The sequence below is a fragment of the Aspergillus caelatus genome, assembly GCF_009193585.1.
Source record: "Aspergillus caelatus strain CBS 763.97 unplaced genomic scaffold BDV27scaffold_54, whole genome shotgun sequence".
In the NCBI taxonomy this organism is placed as follows: Eukaryota; Fungi; Ascomycota; class Eurotiomycetes; order Eurotiales; family Aspergillaceae; genus Aspergillus; species Aspergillus caelatus.
The window spans coordinates 35,131-53,141 of NW_022475317.1; the positions used below are offsets into that span (position 1 = coordinate 35,131).

At 50.1% G+C, this 18,011-nt stretch overlaps 7 protein-coding genes across 7 annotated transcripts; 4 read left to right on the top strand and 3 right to left on the bottom strand.

Annotated features, from left to right (window-relative positions):
- Positions 1–545: 545 nt before the first annotated feature.
- Positions 546–3,290, top strand: BDV27DRAFT_125547 (uncharacterized protein). Its single transcript, XM_032066357.1, has 2 exons — positions 546–984; positions 1,095–3,290. The coding sequence occupies exons 1-2, from the start codon at positions 950–952 to the stop codon at positions 2,932–2,934; spliced, it is 1,875 nt and encodes a 624-aa protein (XP_031929314.1). The 5' UTR covers positions 546–949; the 3' UTR covers positions 2,935–3,290.
- Positions 3,291–3,300: 10 nt separating this feature from the next.
- On the bottom strand, positions 3,301–3,759 carry BDV27DRAFT_156092 (GNAT family N-acetyltransferase; the record flags this gene model as incomplete). Its single annotated transcript, XM_032072258.1, has 1 exon — positions 3,301–3,759. The coding sequence occupies one exon, from the start codon at positions 3,757–3,759 to the stop codon at positions 3,301–3,303; it is 459 nt and encodes a 152-aa protein (XP_031929315.1).
- Positions 3,760–5,625: 1,866 nt separating this feature from the next.
- BDV27DRAFT_156093 (uncharacterized protein) lies at positions 5,626–6,149 on the top strand (the record flags this gene model as incomplete). The annotated part of the gene is made up of 4 exons (XM_032072259.1): positions 5,626–5,700; positions 5,757–5,842; positions 5,900–5,956; positions 6,011–6,149. 4 exons carry the CDS (start codon positions 5,626–5,628, stop codon positions 6,147–6,149), a joined length of 357 nt encoding a protein of 118 aa, XP_031929316.1.
- A 1,792-nt stretch (positions 6,150–7,941) lies between these two features.
- On the top strand, positions 7,942–8,734 carry BDV27DRAFT_125550 (EF-hand domain-containing protein). The gene is made up of 5 exons (XM_032066358.1): positions 7,942–8,025; positions 8,077–8,130; positions 8,198–8,213; positions 8,264–8,392; positions 8,466–8,734. Exons 1-5 carry the CDS (start codon positions 7,993–7,995, stop codon positions 8,495–8,497), a joined length of 264 nt encoding a protein of 87 aa, XP_031929317.1. The 5' UTR covers positions 7,942–7,992; the 3' UTR covers positions 8,498–8,734.
- Positions 8,735–9,116: 382 nt separating this feature from the next.
- BDV27DRAFT_156095 (putative 5'-nucleotidase) lies at positions 9,117–11,319 on the top strand (the record flags this gene model as incomplete). Its single annotated transcript, XM_032072260.1, has 4 exons — positions 9,117–9,220; positions 9,287–9,497; positions 9,579–9,772; positions 9,828–11,319. 4 exons carry the CDS (start codon positions 9,117–9,119, stop codon positions 11,317–11,319), a joined length of 2,001 nt encoding a protein of 666 aa, XP_031929318.1.
- Positions 11,320–11,679: 360 nt separating this feature from the next.
- On the bottom strand, positions 11,680–15,897 carry BDV27DRAFT_125553 (5-oxoprolinase). Its single transcript, XM_032066359.1, has 2 exons — positions 13,139–15,897; positions 11,680–13,083 (listed from the first exon to the last, which is right to left on the bottom strand). Exons 1-2 carry the CDS (start codon positions 15,659–15,661, stop codon positions 11,764–11,766), a joined length of 3,843 nt encoding a protein of 1,280 aa, XP_031929319.1. The 5' UTR covers positions 15,662–15,897; the 3' UTR covers positions 11,680–11,763.
- Positions 15,898–16,236: 339 nt separating this feature from the next.
- On the bottom strand, positions 16,237–17,973 carry BDV27DRAFT_94215 (putative cytochrome P450 monooxygenase). The gene is made up of 3 exons (XM_032078004.1): positions 17,473–17,973; positions 16,404–17,420; positions 16,237–16,343 (listed from the first exon to the last, which is right to left on the bottom strand). The coding sequence occupies exons 1-3, from the start codon at positions 17,746–17,748 to the stop codon at positions 16,245–16,247; spliced, it is 1,392 nt and encodes a 463-aa protein (XP_031929320.1). The 5' UTR covers positions 17,749–17,973; the 3' UTR covers positions 16,237–16,244.
- Between the last annotated feature and the right edge of the window lie 38 nt (positions 17,974–18,011).

Below are 18,011 nucleotides of genomic sequence, written 5' to 3' on the forward strand. Positions count from 1 at the left end.
AAGTCATGATTAATAAACCAGGAAGGTATCTCCCATAACGAAGAATACCTTGATCCGAGCTTAGTCCATTATGAATTTAATGGTTCAATGACTTCTTTCCAAGTTCAAGGCTGTTGTTGGCACATGATGCGCCATGCATGCCGGACATGTGATCTACGCCTAAGGCAGCCGACTGGGAGTACATATATTTCTGACTACAGAGTACATAAATTCCTGCACGAAAACCTCCGACCCCCGGCTCTAGGGATGCCTGCAGATGAGGAATTAAGGTTATAGGATTAACTACTAGTAAGAGACCCCAAATGCACCTAAAGGGTGCATCCCGGACATATCCGCCTTTGGGGTTGATAAGTCACCCGAGGACGAGTTGTGCACTCGGAACCTTAAGTAATCTCCGTATTAGAGAGACATTAAAGTACATAGTCAGCCAATTAAGGTTAGTTTCATGACGAGCACCGATGACCTCATCCGGTTACATAACCCAAATCACATGCTGGCTGTCAAAGAAAGAAGAAACCAAAAAAAAAAAAAAAAACAGAAAAGTCAAACAGGTGCAGTTCGACGGGGCATGACAGGGAAGGCAAAACAAATGTGATATGCTTTGTCTGCAGCATGTCTTCTTCAACTCCTTGCGTCCGCTGATCTCTCTCTCGTATTTGATGTTTCCTCCCTTGACAAAAATATATACAACAGCGTGAAGCGGTTATAGACGACTATTGATTGATTGATTGATCCCGTTCTTCATTCTTCCCCTTTTACCCCGCCGGAGGTTCGAAACATCCAACGAGTCACAACTCCACTGCTGCCTTGACTTGGCTCACCAGTCGCTTTGCTTGCCAGTCCATACCTACATTTTCCTTTCTCATTTCTTCTCTTTTCCCTCTCTCTCCGTCTCGCTCTTCAGTCGGGTTTACGACCGCTCTACATTTGACATCCTACACTTCACACTATGGGGAAACCCCCCGCCGCGATCGTTATTGCGAGGTACGTCTTATATGACTTTCGACCTTTTTGTTATGGACTTGTTTCCCCCCCTTCATTTTTTCTTTCTTTCAATGTTAACGAAACTTGCTGACCGGGTAGTGATATAACAGACATGGTGCCCGTCTTGATGCCGCCGATAAGAACTGGCATCTGACGTCTCCAACCCCCTACGATCCTCCGCTTTCTTATGGCGGTTGGCTTCAATCCCGTGCTCTGGGGGCTCGTATCGTCAATGTTTTACAGTCTTTGGACAACGATCTCCTCACCGAGGAACGAGATGGCGAGACCTTGCCATCGTTTCGCCCACGACCTTCTAAGCGAAAGCGTCGAATCGTGATTCATTCCTCACCCTATCTTCGGTGTTTACAGACCTCGATCGCCATCAGTTCCGGGATCAGCCAGCACTATTCCGATAGCACAGGACCAGGCCCGAGTCAGCCGAATGGGTTCTTGTCCGCCCCCATCATGTCGCCAGCACAGGAGCCGACCACTGGCGCAGTGACCAGTGGCCCTGCAGCCCCCGGTGATCAGCGATGTCTTCTGCGCGTCGACGCCTTTCTAGGCGAATGGCTATGCCCAGACTATTTCGAGGAGATTACCCCGCCCCCTAAGTCAGAGAGGCTGATCGCCGCCGCCAAGGCCGAACTATTACGACGGGACAGCATCGTACCGGAAGCCGATACCAAACCTCTCACGGGGTTTTTCCCGGGTGGCTGGGGCAGCCTTGGCAACAAACCCCTGTCTCCCCCAATCGAAGAGGAGGATCGCAAGGCCTATTCCGGGTACACGCCAAACGAGCGTCGGGAGGGACAGAGAAATCGAGCCGGCAGTTGTGATACCCTGCGGTCCGCAGACACCCCACGCACCCGGAGGTTACTCAGCAAAATCAACACCAACCTCCCGCCCATCCCCGATGGGGCGTATATGCCGCCGACGCCGAGTTATGCCATCTCGCCGTCCGAGCCGATTCCAACCGGTTATGTCACGCACGCTCGGGATGCGTGTGTGAGAATCGACTATCCTTGGGATAGCATGCGAGACCCGCCGAATTGGGGAAATGGGGGTGAGTACGGCGAAGAGTGGAGTACGATGCACACCCGCTTTCATAATGGACTGGAGCGGATGATCGGCTGGTATCAGGAGCACGATGCATCCCTTCCCACCGGTCGGCGCCGGCGTCATTCGCAATTATCCTTGTCCGAGAGCGCAGAGGAATCGAAGATACCGGACGACGAGGACGAGCCCATCGACACGATCTTGGTAATTGTCACTCATGGAGCAGGCTGTAATGCGCTCATCGGAGCCATCACCGGCGAGCCAGCGCTCGTGGACATCAATACTGCGTCCCTCACTCTGGCAGTCCCGAAGGACCGTGTGGCTGTCCCAGAGAAAGTGGACGCGATCGGCGGACCCGTCGCGCCGTATCGTCCCGGAAACGAGCAGGCCGGGTTGCGCGATTACAAGCTACAGCTGGTGGCTTCGACCGACCATTTACGACCGGTCACGAACCTGTCGACGTCCGTCCTCCCGTCGCCTAGTAGTTTAACTTCTCCATCGTCTGCGTACCGTCCACGGTTCTCAACCCGCCCGCCGTTACCACAGGGCGGGTTCGTGATCGGTCCGTCTGCCTTGTCCGGACCGGGCACCGGTTCGTGGACATTTTCACGACCTTCCACCGCTCCTCGCGGTGCCAGCGGCCTTTGGGGCTCCAACTCAATTTCGGCCGGGGACGCGGCGGACGATATCATCCCCAACTTCGGTGATCCCTGGTCGGGGTCCAACGGGACTAGCAACAACGACCACCACTCCGGTAAGAAGCCGGAAGAGCCGTCAGATTGGACGCCCCAGCTTCCCCAGAGGACGCTTTCCCAACGAGGACTATGGGGAAGTGGGCCTTCGAAGGAGCCCTATGTTAAGCGGCGCTGGACGGTGACCGAACGACGAGTCTAACGGGGTAGATCATTGGCCCAGGCGCAGAATACCTTTCTCATCTTCTGTTTCACACATTTAGCGGACTCGTCCCCCTTGGTTCTTCTTTCCCCTTTTCTTTTTCTTTTCGGTTATTCGGCGAGGCGTTTCTGGGATCATAGCGAATTTGAGCGTTTAACGACTGCATGAAAAATACTAGTATACTATGACTTTGAGCGATCGGCATTTTTGACCCATCTGAGCACATCTACTCAACTCTGGAAATGTACAACAATGTTAATACCACTCCCCCTAGGTAACCTCGGCTCGCTGTCTTTGATAAACCCTTAGGTAGTTTGTGTATGTCGGAGGTAACTGAATATACAGATCTACTCTAATCAATATCAATCAATGTAACACCTTCACCATGTACACTCTCCGCAGCCCATTCTCCCACCCTCGATGTGTCTCCACATACCCCAACCTCTCATAAATCCTCAGATTCTCCACCATCTTCTCATTCGTATACAATCTGATGCGTTCAAATCCGCTCTCTCTTGCCTTCCCCTCCGCAAACCCCATCAGCCTTTTCCCCAACCCCACCCCCTGCGCTGCCGGTGCAACAGCCACATTATCCAGTAACATCGTCCCCTCCTCCGGAATCAGCACTAAAATCCCACTCATTACCCCCTCCTTCTCCACCACATACACTCGTCCGGCGTCGATCTGCGCCCCATAATCCTCAAGCATGGGGCCGGGCTTCCGGCCGATCCGCTCAATGTAGGGGGTGTAAGCTTCGTTGACCAAGGTTGCAATCGTGAGCTTATCGGAGGAAGTGGCGAGCCGGGGTTTGAGATCCAGAGACATTTTCCTTTTTGCTTTCCCCGATAGTTCTCCAAGGGAAAGAAGAAGAAGAAGGGGTGGAGGTTGCTGAGGCTGAGATTGGGTTGGTTAGAGTTTAATATTGCATACACTTACTAACTACTGCCTTGTGCAGGTAATATGCAAATGGGATGTAACCTGGGATTTTAATTGATACATATGTACTTACTGTTAGTAGGGTTATATCAGACCCGTGACTGGGACGTGATAGTACACAGTTAGTGGGAGGCGGGGATGGAAGTTGTTGTTTATCGATTGGTATTGGGGAGGAAAAGGCGGATCTTACTAGTAATAGGGTTGTTGGCATGGTCATGTGTCAAGACACCAAAGATACAACAAAGAAATTGAGGAAAATCCTTCCACAAACTAGTTTTGTTTATAGCGTTGGTTTTCAACTTCTGTGCAGGATTTCGTGGCGTTTTGAATTTATAGTCCTATTTATGAGTCATGTTCAGGATTAGGGTAAGGCGGGCCAGTGGTAACACTGGATCTCTGCACGATCATTCTCCCAAAGCGCCTTACACAGTGGGAGAAATACCCTGAGTTTCTGGTAACACCAAGTCTAGAAGGAGAAACACCACCAGATTGGCAATCATATCATCCGCGCAAGGAATGTCAATGCCAAGTCGATTACTCTTAAGGAAAACAGTGGGCAGACGCCTTGGATGCCCTCACAATTCCTAAACAAATGATACATCGTAGTTCAATGTTTCAACAAGAGACTTATTATTGATTGATATGTGGTACGTTTGTCTGATGAGATTTAACCAACATACCTAGAAGCATCTAAATAAATATACATCTGCAAGAAATAAAAGTTTTGATGCTGATAGCCTTGACCATAGTTCATTGCTCCTTGATACAGGGCATATAGTCTATAGTGTTTTATCCATGATGCTGCTGTCTTCCCACTGCAGGAATTTGTATTTCACCGGCCACGGCTCCTTAGCTATGAACGTACCCGTAAGGCGCCCTTGAAGTAGCTATGAAGATGTGCAACTGAGATTCGAGGCCATTCATCGAGGATCAGAAGTTTATCGCCGTTTTCAGGGGAGAATACATCAATGGAGTTGTCTAGGTGCTGTGATATATGAAGTTAGAACCAGAACAAGATGCAGATTCGACCTCTTCAAAGGCAGTTCTCCGGAGAATAGGTGAGCTAATTGCCACAGAGGGCATCCCTTCCCATCCTGATGATTTCTGGTTGCGGTCGGTTATTGAAAGGTGATGGACAAAGGGAGCGTTCCAGAATGCCCTTTGCTTGTCACAGGCGTTGAACTCACTTGATATGGAGTGTGTATTGGATACTCAGTTATTTAACGATAATAATTCTTTATCCAGTCTCTCAGATTGTTATCACTGAAACAATCTCAATGCCCTAACAATTTCACGCGGAGTGCTAGGCCTATGCCATCTACCTTTCACAAATCATGTACCATACCTTTGGCCGAGCTCTATCCGCTGATAACATAGACCTTTATCTGGTCTATCCTCACCAAATAGAACTTTGTATGCTGTTATAAAAGTAACCGCAGGCCGGTGCCTCAGCTTAACATAAGATACTGATGATTAATCATGACATCGCCAATAATGAGAAGTCCGATGTTACATCCGCCCCAGTGTCAGTATAAGTTCATAAGCTCAGCAGAAGGGAACTCACAAGAGTTGAATGATGAATGCGGAAAACCCAATTGGGAGTCATGACGTAGATTGAATTCCTATGAACACCAACTATTCCAATACATTAGGATTGATTCCAAGTAGATCGTTGAGCTACTCCAACTCATGCTATTTCTACATTGTTCTGATCTCCTCTATGAAGTATCATCAACAACTATAATCCCAACTACAATGCGGTCTTCATCATTTTTAATTCTGGCTACTGCACTGTTACCATCTGCCTTTGCGCGAATCTTGAGCGAAGTGGTAAACACTGCTCTTCTAAACACTATCAACGCAAGCAGACTACTAATATGTACTAGGGTACTCTGTACAGCGGGCCTAATGCGAATGGCTACAAGCAATGGGCAAAGATTGATGGTAGATGCCGACGACTGAATCCCCGTCTGTAAGTTTCAAATATCTTTAGCAGCATGGCTTCTAATACTGAAATAATGCTGGGCAGAGCCGAAAATGTAGGGTCCCTCTATATTGGAGAGGGCGCCTCTTGTGATCTTTTTGAGTATGTGTTACCCCCTGATTTCAAAAACTGGTTCAAGCTGCTTACTTGCTTTAGGGATACACGCTGTGAGAAATACGTATATGAAGTCAAACCAACCGGGGAGGACAATCTATTTGACTCAGGAGTCGGATATATCTCCAATTCAGTTCGCTGTGACTATTTCAAAGATGTATATAGGGTACAGGATTTCTAGCAAGGTCTAAAAGAAGAGTAACTGATTACATGTTGCTGTTGCCCAAGTGATCTTTAGAACTACAGTATCTATAATGGGCTCCCTTTCGGCAAAGAGCATACACTTAATGCAAAAGAAAAGTTATTGACGCTTACAGAGTTGGCTTCTAAGCACCGGGGGCTTAGCTGAAATCGCCATGTTATTTTTAAAGTTGTGATTCCAACAAACAGTTCAATATGACTGGCTATCATGGACATTTTTAGCATATTTCATGTAAAGCAGCTGAAACACCAGTCCGATGAAGATAACCCATCCTCAATCGTCCCAGAATCACGCAATTCGAGTCTGAAGCCATATGTCATTGCTAGGGGAAGCATTATACCTTATAGACGAGTAAGCGTTCAAGCAGAGTGACTATAAATTTATGCCTTGACGCCACCAGGTTCTAAAATCTTTCGAGTAGGATGGTTTGGGTCCTTAACCACGGAAAGAAATGCTTTTGAAACCTAGTTGCCAAATCCTTGACCTTTTCGCTCCAAGCCTTCCGGTTGCAGTAATGTTGAAGTTCATATCGAAGTGGTTTATGTCATAAATCGTCATTGTAGAGCATATCAAATCAATCTATGATTGCGGACCCCGGACTATGAAATGTGGCATAAAGAATCGCAAAATCATGAATTCTCAACCCTGGTCTGTCCACCAACCACTATCTTTAACCGAAGATGAAGTCTTTCACATCTCTTCTTGTTCTCTTCAGCGTCTCCGCCCCTTCTCTCTCCTCTCTGCTATCACCTGCCGGCGTCCTGAGCGAAGACGTAATCGTGCAACTGGCGAACGACTGGACAGGCGCTAATGCCAATGCTACTATCTCGCCTGATGGCTCAAAACACTCCATCCAGAATCTCTGGGGTAAATCAGACCTTGTTGGAGACGATGGTGAAGTCTACGCGACGAGTGCATCGCTCGTGAAATTTGAACAAGGGACAGCATGCCGTATTGTACAGCAGCCAAACGTGAACGTTATTATGCACTCGCAAACGACCTGGGTATTCTTGGATCGCGGGGCATGGGTGAAGTTGAACAATGCGATTTTACAGTGTGTTGATGTTAATCAGACTCCTTATAGAGGCGATCTGTAGGCGTACTTACAAGAGAAGTCCTCATGTGGTGTATACAATATGCTGTTTTCCCCTGTCCTCGGTGTGGTTCTTTCAATGTAGGCCAGCCTGCTTTCTTAAAATATGTGTCTCTATACTATCTTTCAATTTCAGTACAAGCACTTATAGTGCATAATTCGTATTTGATTAATTAGTGGCATATGGTGTTTATGGATGTGAGTATGTTTGTGCCGTCGCATTCAAAAGTCAATAGCGCAGGTCTTACTATACAATATACAACCACTAGAACAAGGGGTAGATTGTTCCCTGCAATATTTGTCGTCTTCTACAGGCTGGAGCCTAAATTGGAACACCCTACATTTGGACAATAAATACGAATATCTGGAAATAGACTGTAACCCTGACAGGTGGTTTCAAAGCCTGCGTCTTGGGTTCTTAATATCTTGGATCCCCTATATATTCGTACGACATCATCGGAAGGTTCAAAGGTTACAGTTGCCACCTGCAATGACGCACAAGGTAATACAAGACGTCATTCCTCTCTTGCGAGTGATTTCACATAGATCTCTGACGTTGCTCTTTGACTTATGCCTGGAGATGGGATGTAGTTCAGAGCGAAAACAAGTATATAAGTAGTTCATATTGATGGATGGTATGCCCTTTGAACTTTCAATCAAGCATCTTACTACTTGAAACTTTGCAGCACCTTCAACTACTAGTATATATCCCTGTCTAGCATCGATACAATGGACAGAGATAGCCTGATTGAGAAATACAAGGTCGCTCACTTTTTCCAAGCTTTGTTGATACCAAAGCTTACCTTATAACAGAACAGCCCAAACGTTGATATGGTTGACATATTTATAAGAACATTTAAAGATTATGTATGTAGTACACAGTGGGCCTTCCCAAACACTCATACATAAAGCCGCTGATGCATTTCTCTGGCAGGACAAGGACATCAATGGTGAGGCGAACTGTGGGAAACCTTACGTCGATCTAATTAATTCGTATTAGGAACGATGAATGCAGACGAATACCGAACCATGGCAAGGGAGGTTTTCGGTGATGACCTAAGTGATCAAACAATCCAACGGTCCTTTCAAAATTTAGATAGAGATCACGATGGCCAGCTTTCTTTTTACGGTAAGTGCCAACCCAGTGGAGGTATTCTTCAAAGTCACTTTTAAATCAATTCTGTACTAATAGCTCCAAATAGAGTATATGGATGGCTGCATGAACCTGGAATAAGCAGTAAAGTTTGGAGAAGAGTGGCATGACCTCGCTATTCTTGCCGCGATTCGTGTGGCGGATTGTGATACAGCTTATTAAATTATAAACATTCATAATGTACACAGCAAGATGCCCAGGTAAAGGATGTGCACATCAATACATGAGGATCCGAGCCTACGAAAGTAATGGACCAAGGGCACAATACAGACCGGATAGGTTCTAGGAGTCCTAGTTGGAAGCCCTTCGTGATGCTCAGCCACTGCGAGTTGCATTCGCTCAAATAATGACATCTCCTAGGTCCTCTTTATCCTTGGTTTATTAGATTATAAACTACTCCGTATGCTATTAAAGATGAGGGCTTTCCCCCCTACTAATGACTATGAATTACTACCAATGATCCACGCGGACGGGGTGGGGATCCCGTAGGTAATCTTCCGTGGCTGATTGGCTCGGGCCATCGAGAGGGGAGGGAGATCCACGGTGGCCCGGGTGCCTGCATGCCTGGGGTGTTCACTGCGTTGGTCACCGCTGGTCAACCGCTGGTGTCAAGTGACCCAAACCCCTCCTCCCTCTTGCTTCCCACGACTTGTTTTCATCCCTCTTGATTCACTCGGTCGCTTTCTTCCTCCTCGTCAGAATGTCTGCCGTGGAAAACGACGGACTCACCATCACCCATTCGTCCGAACGAACCGGAACCCCCGATCTTCGTCTCATCCATTACAATGATGTTTACCACGTGGAGTATGCCGATCCCCCTCTCCCTGTGCATCTGTCACGACAGTTCACTAACTAATATCCGGAGTCAAGGCCAGGGTCTGCGGAGCCAGTCGGTGGTGCTCCTCGATTCCAATCAGTGATCAATCATTACCGTTCTGATCCCCGATTCGCCGGACAACCAGACGTCCTCACCTTTTTCTCCGGAGATGCGTTCAACCCAAGCCTCGAAAGCACGGTCACCAAGGGGCGCCATATGGTTCCTTTTCTAAACAAGGCAGGCACAGATGTCGCATGTGTTGGGGTATGTTTGCTCGTGTATGGGGAGAGTGTCCTATGCAAAATACCATATGGGCAATGCAGGTCTGACGTGTATGTGAGATAGAACCATGACCTCGATTTCGGTGTTGCGCAGCTGCGTCATCTGCGTAGCCAGTGTCAATTCCCATGGTTGCTGGCCAATGTCCTTGATCCAGCCCTAGGAGAGGATATCCCCATTGCGAACTGTGAGCGAACCCGGATGTTGACCGCGTCGAACGGGCTCAAGGTGGGCGTGATCGGTCTGGGGGAGAGAGAATGGTAGGTTGTCCCAAATTTTTATATATGCTACACGTCCAATCCTCACGTATTCAAGGCTAGGAACCATCAACTCCCTTCCCCCAGACTTGATCTACAAATCTGCTGCCCAAACCGCTCTGGAACTGGTCCCTCGTCTCCGTGAACAAGGCGCCGACATCATTGTCGCCGTCACCCACCAACGCGAACCGAACGACTACAAATTGGCGGAGAGGCTTCCACCGGGCTTCATTGATATCATTCTGGGAGGCCACGATCACTACTACGCACATGCTATCGTCAACGGGATTCAAGTTCTGCGCTCCGGTACAGACTTTAAACAGCTTAGCTACATCGAAGCGTGGCGGAAAACGGACGGACCTGGATGGGATTTCAGCATTGTACGGCGCGATATGGTCCGATCAATTCCAGAAGACCCAGCGACCGTGGCGCTGGTAGCCAAGCTAACCTCCAGCTTGAAATCCAAACTGGAGAAACCCATCGGCTACACTGTCCGGCCGCTAGACTCCCGATTTTCCACCGTCCGCCAGAGAGAGTCGAATCTAGGGAACTTTGTGTGCGACCTGATGCGATTCTACTATGCGGCTGATTGCGCCATGATGGCTGGTGGTACCATCCGCGGTGACCAAATTTATCCGCCGGGCATTTTGCGACTGAAAGATATCTTGAATTGTTTTCCTTTCGAAGATCCGATTGTCTTGCTCCGGGTTCAAGGACGAGCTCTGATGGATGCCCTCGAGAACGGTGTGAGCCAGTTGCCCGCTCTGGAGGGTCGATTTCCACAGGTCTCAAACATTGCGTTCAGTTACAATCCATCCGCTCCGCCCGGCTCGCGTATCAACTGGGCGAAGATCGGAGGACACCCGATCGAGTATGACCGGACATATTCCCTTTCCACGCGAGGGTACATGGGTCGTGGAAAGGACGGCTTCGCGTCGTTGCTGGTACAGTCTGCTGGCGGCGAGGTCGAGGAGGTTGTCGACGAGGAAGGCGGAATCTTGGTCAGCACCCTCCTTCGTCAGTATTTCCTGAGCTTGAAGGTGGTGGGTAGGTGGCAACGCTGGAGTAAGAGCTTGGCACGTCACTGGGGCATTGTGCACCAGAACCTCCACTGCAATGGCTGGCTGAAGCCAGCATCTGGCCAAACCTCCCCGGTAACTGAGAAGGCTCCGGTACGGCCCCAGCGACCGACCCTCCAGCGGACCAAACAATACCATTACTACGGCCGTTTTCAGGAGATTGACGCGGAAGGGCGTCCGGAGACAGAGGCCGAGAGTAATGAGGACATGGATTCTGATTCCGACTCGGATCCAGAAATCTTGACTTCTCCGCAACCCACTACGAACTATGTGACTCTGCCTGCACAATCCGCCGCAGAGGAAGAGCACCGACTTCGACTAGCCCGACGCGTCGTGCGCAAATGGATGCAGAAGGCTGGATTCCAGTCGACCACGTTGAACGGCACTGACGATGCTGGTTTTACCCCGACATGGACTCCGGGTATCTCCCCGCGTCTTGAGGGACGCATTGTGATAGAAGACACACGGTAGATTCATGATAGATCACGATATTTAAACGGTTTTCGGTATGATTTATGATAGAACATGTTTTCGGATACAGTGTCTCGCATGGAGCATTTTGACGGGCAATGAAAATTATCATGTTGGTTTGCTTCTCTGCTATGAATTTCCACGCATCTACGGAGTACCCTGGTCGTAGATGTTATTGCCCTGACCCCGAAAGTATCTAGGACGTTCTCCTTGGTTGAATCGATATACAGAGGAGCAAGGTTAAGCATCTGATTGCCTCGAGCGACCATGGACAGTCGAGATCCGAGTGAAACACTTCGAAATTTTACATTGATAACTCCCATGAGCATAGTTCAATCAGAACACGTGTATTATCAGTCATAAAACACTTCCGTACAGTCATCAAGAAACTTAGATATAGAACACCATTAAATAATACAAACATTGAACTCCCATTAGAACCTCCTACTGCGCAGCACCCCAACCACCACCACCAGCAGTCATGATCACGACACGATCATGTGTCTTCATCGAAACAGTATTCTTGCCGCCGATATTCACGACACGTTCTTCACCCGACTCCTCATCTTTGGAAATCCACAGATTAAGACCGGACTGCGCATCTTCTCCCCCCTCCAGACCGTAGGGACGATGGACTCGTCGTTCTGATAGAATTGAGCATTCCATAGGTGCCAAGAACTCGATGTCTCGGACGACGCCATCACCACCGGGGTGGAGTCCCTTTCCGCCCGAGCCGGGCCGGAGGGTGAACTGGCGCAGCAGAGTCGGGTACCGCTTCTCGAGGATTTCAGGGTCGGTGATCCGCGTGTTGGTCATGTGGACGTGGATGCCGGACTCGCCCTTCCAGGTTGGTCCTGCACCGCTGCCTCCGGCAATGGTCTCGTAGTAGCCGAAGCCGGGTATGGTTGCGCCGGTGTCCGGGTCGACCTTGGAGTTGGTGCCGAAGGTCAGGTTGTTGCAGCAACCTTGGGAGGCGGCGCAGGCGCGAAAGGCCTTCAGGACGACGTCGGTGATTCTTTGCGATGTCACGACGTTACCGCCCACGACGGCTGCTGTCTTGGTCGGCGATAGGATGCTGGGCGATGGGACTTGGATGTCGATAGGCGCTAGACAGCCCTGGTTGAGAGGTACGTCTGAGGCGATCATGGCTCTTAAGCAGTAGATGATGGCTGAATGAGTGATAGCGATAGGAGCGTTCCAGCCTCCGTACACTTCGGGTCCGGTGCCGGAGAAGTCGAAGACGGCGGATCCGTCCGTCTCGTTGATCGTGACCTTCAGTCTAATCGGAGTGCCGTCATCCATGTAATCCACAGCTTCCAGGGGTTCGCCCTCAAAGCGCTTGTGAAGATCCTTCAGGAGGTTGCGCACGGCCGTCTCGGCTGTGGCTTGGATGGCGTACATGTACTTCTGGACGGTTTGGACACCGTATTCGGCAAACAAGGACTGAATCAGGGTGATACCGCGTGTGTTTGCGGCGATCTGAGCCTTCAGGTCAGAGAGGTTGTCGCTAATGCACCGTGAGCCCGAGCATCCCGGGTGTTGTGCTGGCTTGTTGACGAGCAGGTCGATTATACGCTCCTCCTCGAATACGCCATTGCTCACGATCTTCTCTCCTTCAATCGCTGCACCCTCCTGCCACAGTTCGGTGGATTTGGGTGGCATCGATCCTGGCAGGATACCACCGATATCCGCGTGGTGGCCACGAGAGGCGACGTAGAACATAATTTCAGTGCCACCTGGCTTGTCAAACACAGGCGTGATCACCTATATGGTTTTGTCAGGATTGCTAATAACTTTAAGTGTATTGGATTTGACTTACTGTAATGTCAGGAAGGTGAGTTCCACCACAACTGGGGTGGTTAGCAACTAAGACGTCACCGTCCCTCAGGTTGCCCAACCATTTCTGGTGTTGATAGCGAACGGCAAATTGCATGGAACCGAGATGAACAGGAACATGGGGGGCATTGGCTACAAGACCGCCATCTGGAGAAAACAGAGCGCAGGAAAAGTCCAGGCGCTCTTTGATATTGGTCGAGACGGATGTCTTCTGTAGGGTGCGACCCATCTGTTCAGCGATCGACATGAAACGATGACCGAAAATACTCAGTCTGATGGGATCGATCTCGGATGAGAGCTCGGAGGGAACACCATTGACGGCAGCCTGTTCCTCCTTTAGGTCAATGACAATGCAAGTATCCAGGATCTTGGCCACGGAGTTAGGAGCCACCACGATAGTCTGGGTCTTGTCGATGATAACGGCAGGGCCATGGACGCGTGTGTTTTTCTGGAGCTTGTCCAGGAGGTACACTGGGGTGTCAATGCGACTGGAGTAACCATCAAAGTAGGCTTTCGTCGTGTTATCCGGAGCTCCGCTCACATCTTGCAAGGTGGCCGCCCGCAACTGCACCAGAGGACTCTTCTCTGTGCGCACCTTCGATGAAGCGATGGTGCGCACACGAATGTCGTCCACCAGGACCGCTCGGTCGGAATTGAAGTTGAATTCTCTGCGATGCCTGATCTTGAACTGTTCCAGGAAGCCCGAATCATCTTCCGGTTTCAAGATCATTAAACTGGTATCGGAACCTTCATAGCGCATATTGAGGTACAACTCGTGCCGCACCTGATCAGCTGAGAATCCTTGGGTGCTCATTTCTGCCGTAGCACTGTCTGTCATGTCATTGAAACGCTTCTCGAGACTTGACTGAGAGGTCTCAAAGTCAGCGGAGACCGGCTCCTGAGACTCCTTGACCACCTCGGCCAATGCCAACCCATACGCAGAGAGGACAGAAGAGTATTTATGGATGATAATGCGCGAGATGCCCAGTGACGCCGCAACCGAGCATGCATGTTGACCACCGGCGCCTCCAAAACAAGCCAGGTGATGCGATGCAGTTTCAAATCCACGAGCTTGAGTCAGATTGCGAATAGGGCGAGCCATCGACTCATCAGCCACCTTCAAGAATCCGAGAGCAACTTCTTCTGGAGCGTACTCAGGCTGCCCCTTCTCTTTTCGCTCCGCATTGATCTTCTGGGTCAACTCATTGAAAAGCTTGGTGGTCACTTCGGTATCAAGAGGCTGGTCCTCGTTGGGTCCGAAGATGTGTGGGAAGTACTCAGGTAGTAAGCGGCCCAGAAACAGGTTAGCATCTGTGACTGTCAATGGCCCTCCTTTGCGGTAACAAGCAGGGCCGGGGTGAGCGGATGCTGATTCCGGTCCGACATAGAACAATCCGTTGCGATACGACAGTATGGAGCCGCCACCTGCTGCGACGGTGTTGATATCGAGTTGCGGGGATTGAATGAGCACACCGGCAACTTTGGAACCGAAAACGTGCTCGAGGTGACCGTCGAAACGGGACACGTCCGTCGAGGTACCACCCATGTCGAAGCCGATCACAGGTGTCTTTTCGGTAGGATCCCAGCTGGTGGCCGCGAACCCGACCACACCGGCTGCAGGACCGGACAAGATCGCCTTCAGCCCGCTGAATCGGCGAAAATCGACCAGTCCACCATCCGATTGCATAAATTCGAAGCGGCACTCGCGCTGACGCTCCAAGCCACCTTCGAAGCTGGAGGAAATCGAGTCGATATATGTTTTGATGACGGGGGTGAGATAGGCATCGGCCGCGGCAGACATGCCTCGTGGGACAATTTTAATCATCGGCTGTAACTTGGAGGACAATGTCACGGAGAAGCCCATGCTCTCGGCCAGCTCGCCAATCTGACGTTCATGCTCTGGGTATGCGAACGAGTGGACCAGCGCGACCGATAGAGATTGGTAACCCTGCTCCTTGTACCGCTGGAGCTCCGAGCGAACCTCCTCAATGTTTAATTCCTGCACCACACGGAACTTCTCCCCCGTCACACCCTCCACTATGCGAGCTCCGGAGAAGCAATCCTTATCCGCCGATGGATGGCACGGAACGATACGTTCATTGACCTCAACCACGCCTTCCGGCAACACTCCTGGGCGGGCCATCGACAAATCAAAAATGTTTGGCCGTGACTGGTCACCGATCTTGAGCAGATCGCGAAAACCCTTGGTGGTGAGCAGGACTGACCGGGCCCCTTTCCTCTCCAGCAGCGCGTTTGTAGCCACCGTTGTTCCCATGCGCAGAGAGCCAATGCGATCCAGCTTCAGCGGTTGTCCTCTGGGGTGAGGCTCGCCCGTGACAAGCTCGAGAATCTGGCGCACACCCTCGGTGGGAGCATCTTGATAGTGGGCGGGATCGACGGAGAGTAACTTGAGGATGATGTCGGGTTTCCCGGGTACGATGGCATGTACATCAGTGAAGGTGCCTCCCCGATCGATCGAGATGGTTATTTTCCCGTCTCCGGCCATGTTGCTTGCGTGCTAGTAGACTGACCGGATCGAGAGAGGAGGATATAAGGAGGGGGAGGAAGAGGTAGACGAGAAGAGACGTAAATACTGCTGACAAGGTGGGTATTCCCCGGGTTTAATATACCTTCATCCGCAGTCCTGTTGCCGGACAGTGATAACGACAGCGGGACATGCCATGGAACCCTCCATCGTTTCGGTCGCTCTGGTCTCCGACTGGTTGTCGCGAGCCCACATCCACTATCTTGCTTCGCATACCTGCCGATTGCGTCTTTCCCCGCGGTCACGTGTCGGGCCGATGATCAACGGCGGCGGAAGTTCCGGCCCGAACAACCCGACGGGTGCATCATCGACGTGTCATCCTTTGCCTTTTGTTTTGAACGTCAAAGTACATACATGCCTACATTCTCTGCAGCGGTTCTCCCCAGAGACACTCTTTACGTCTGGGTGGCGTCTTATCCAGTAATGCCATAAGAGGAATGTGTATCAGGAAATCTTAAGATCTCATTTCTATCTCTATCATGTATGAACATTCAATTAAACGAAGGGGTATCTATGCTATGTTACTAGGTAATGATTCCACGACTCAGTGGTTTCGCGGGGTACAGTATGCCATTGATGGTGGCAAGCCCTGGTCAGACCTATCACCGGTAATTAATGCTTCACCAGGACGTACGAGCTGCAACTATCATTTGAGTCAGTCAAAAAAAAAAAAATACTAGCCATAACGGAGACAAAAACCCACGTTGAACTTTAAGAGCACTAAGACAACAATCTTTTTCAACTCCAGCCAAGCGACCCAAACCTTTGGGCGATTATTGATGCTGGTGCTGAACTGTAGTAGATTTTGGTTCATGGCCCACCGTTGTCGCGGGTCAGCAGTGAGCCATCGTGCCGGCCGATAGTTGTGAACGTCCTCCCCATAGATACCAGGATCGTCTCGTAAGGCTTCCGAATGAAGTTCCATCATGGTTCCCGGAGGAATGTAGTACCCTGCAACGATAGCGCCTTCGGGGGGTGTTACGACCTCACGGTTGTAGCTTAAGCTAGGCAGCTGGCGCATTGATTCCTTGATAACAGCATCAAGGTAACGCAGTTTACCCAGTTCCTGCCACCGGGGAGGGTCGGAGAGTAGGCCCTTGTTGGACGCCGTGTCTACCTCAGATCGGAGTCTCGTCATCACGTTTTCGTTTCTTAACAGGGAGGAGAATGTTGAAACAAACGCCATAGCAATACAGGTATATGCGCTGTCTGTATTGCTACAACTCCGGGGAAGGCTGAGGTCGGAGCTAATTGCACGATCATGCATAGCCCTAGATGATTGACTGCGGTTGAACTCTCCCTGAACCTTCCTGTGAACAAATGAAATGCCGCGGCGCCTTTTTAACCTAGCGGGCGGGCTTTTTAGGAGCGCATATTCGATCACTGGTAACGTCAGCCATTTGGTTGGGCGGTTATACCAGTGACAGCCTGCCCCCTGAGCGCTGGAAGGCATGTCTCGCGTGGTCAATTCTTCCAGGACCAGACGATGAATGAACTCAGAGGCAAAGCCCTGAAGCAAGGTCGTTAGATGTACCAGGGGATGTTGTCCCAAAGATGTGATCAAATCGTTGGCTGCCTGATCAATGATGCCTTCATATCGCATCGCCGATTCCAGACACCTCCGTCGAGTGGCCTTGCTCAGTAGATTACTTTCAAGATCGGTCGACCTCGCAGACGAGCCTTGGGTGCATACGGTACGATTATCATATTCAAATGTTGACTACGAAATCAATCAGTACGTAGATACCACGGCGATGCGTCATCAACGTTACCCTTTCACTCGGCCGACCATTATAGACCGGGAAGATGGCCGTAGGATCGGAAACACTGATGGAATGAGGCCCTAAGCGGACGACCTTGCCGTACTTCTTATGAAGGCCAGCTAGACTACAACCATAGTCGCTTGTACTGCGAGCGTATGCCCTCCACAAGTCAGATATGCCAGTGAACAGAGGACCTGGAACTGTGCTTAAGCGGGTGTAGTTGCAGAGCGCGTGCACAAAGGCCAATAACCCCAAGATTAAAACCGTAATTACACACACAACCATTGCCGATTCCTGGCGAAAACACTGCGCATCTTTCTAAAAATCTTGTAGAAGTGGCCGATGTTTGGTGGAGTTCAAATTTGCGAGTACCACGCTCAACCGGTGCCTAAATTGTCTCCTTTTTCATGGGCCGCGATATTCCGAGAGGAACCCGAAGGAAGAAAAATAGCCGGAAATTGGCAGCTGGCATTTTGGTTCACCCCGACGGTCCTCAGTTATCCGCCGACATGTTGTTATTTTTGTTCCTAGAATAAAGTCTGTTGGCT

Bases quoted from the DNA above. Each gene is read 5' to 3' on its own strand.
- BDV27DRAFT_94215 (XM_032078004.1), bottom strand. From the start codon at position 17,748: ATGGTTGTGTGTGTAATTACGGTTTTAATCTTGGGGTTATTGGCCTTT. The intron at 17,421-17,472 runs GTAACGTTGATG...TTGATTTCGTAG, and splicing joins ATGGTCGGCCGAGTGAAAGG to TCAACATTTGAATATGATAA. The intron at 16,344-16,403 runs GTGGGTTTTTGT...CTCAAATGATAG, and splicing joins TAGTGCTCTTAAAGTTCAAC to TTGCAGCTCGTACGTCCTGG.
- BDV27DRAFT_125547 (XM_032066357.1), top strand. From the start codon at position 950: ATGGGGAAACCCCCCGCCGCGATCGTTATTGCGAG. The intron at 985-1,094 runs GTACGTCTTATA...GTGATATAACAG, and splicing joins GCCGCGATCGTTATTGCGAG to ACATGGTGCCCGTCTTGATG.
- BDV27DRAFT_125553 (XM_032066359.1), bottom strand. From the start codon at position 15,661: ATGGCCGGAGACGGGAAAATAACCATCTCGATCGATCGGGGAGGCACC. The intron at 13,084-13,138 runs GTAAGTCAAATC...AAAACCATATAG, and splicing joins CTCACCTTCCTGACATTACA to GTGATCACGCCTGTGTTTGA.
- BDV27DRAFT_125550 (XM_032066358.1), top strand. From the start codon at position 7,993: ATGGACAGAGATAGCCTGATTGAGAAATACAAG. The intron at 8,026-8,076 runs GTCGCTCACTTT...ACCTTATAACAG, and splicing joins GCCTGATTGAGAAATACAAG to AACAGCCCAAACGTTGATAT. The intron at 8,393-8,465 runs GTAAGTGCCAAC...AGCTCCAAATAG, and splicing joins TGGCCAGCTTTCTTTTTACG to AGTATATGGATGGCTGCATG.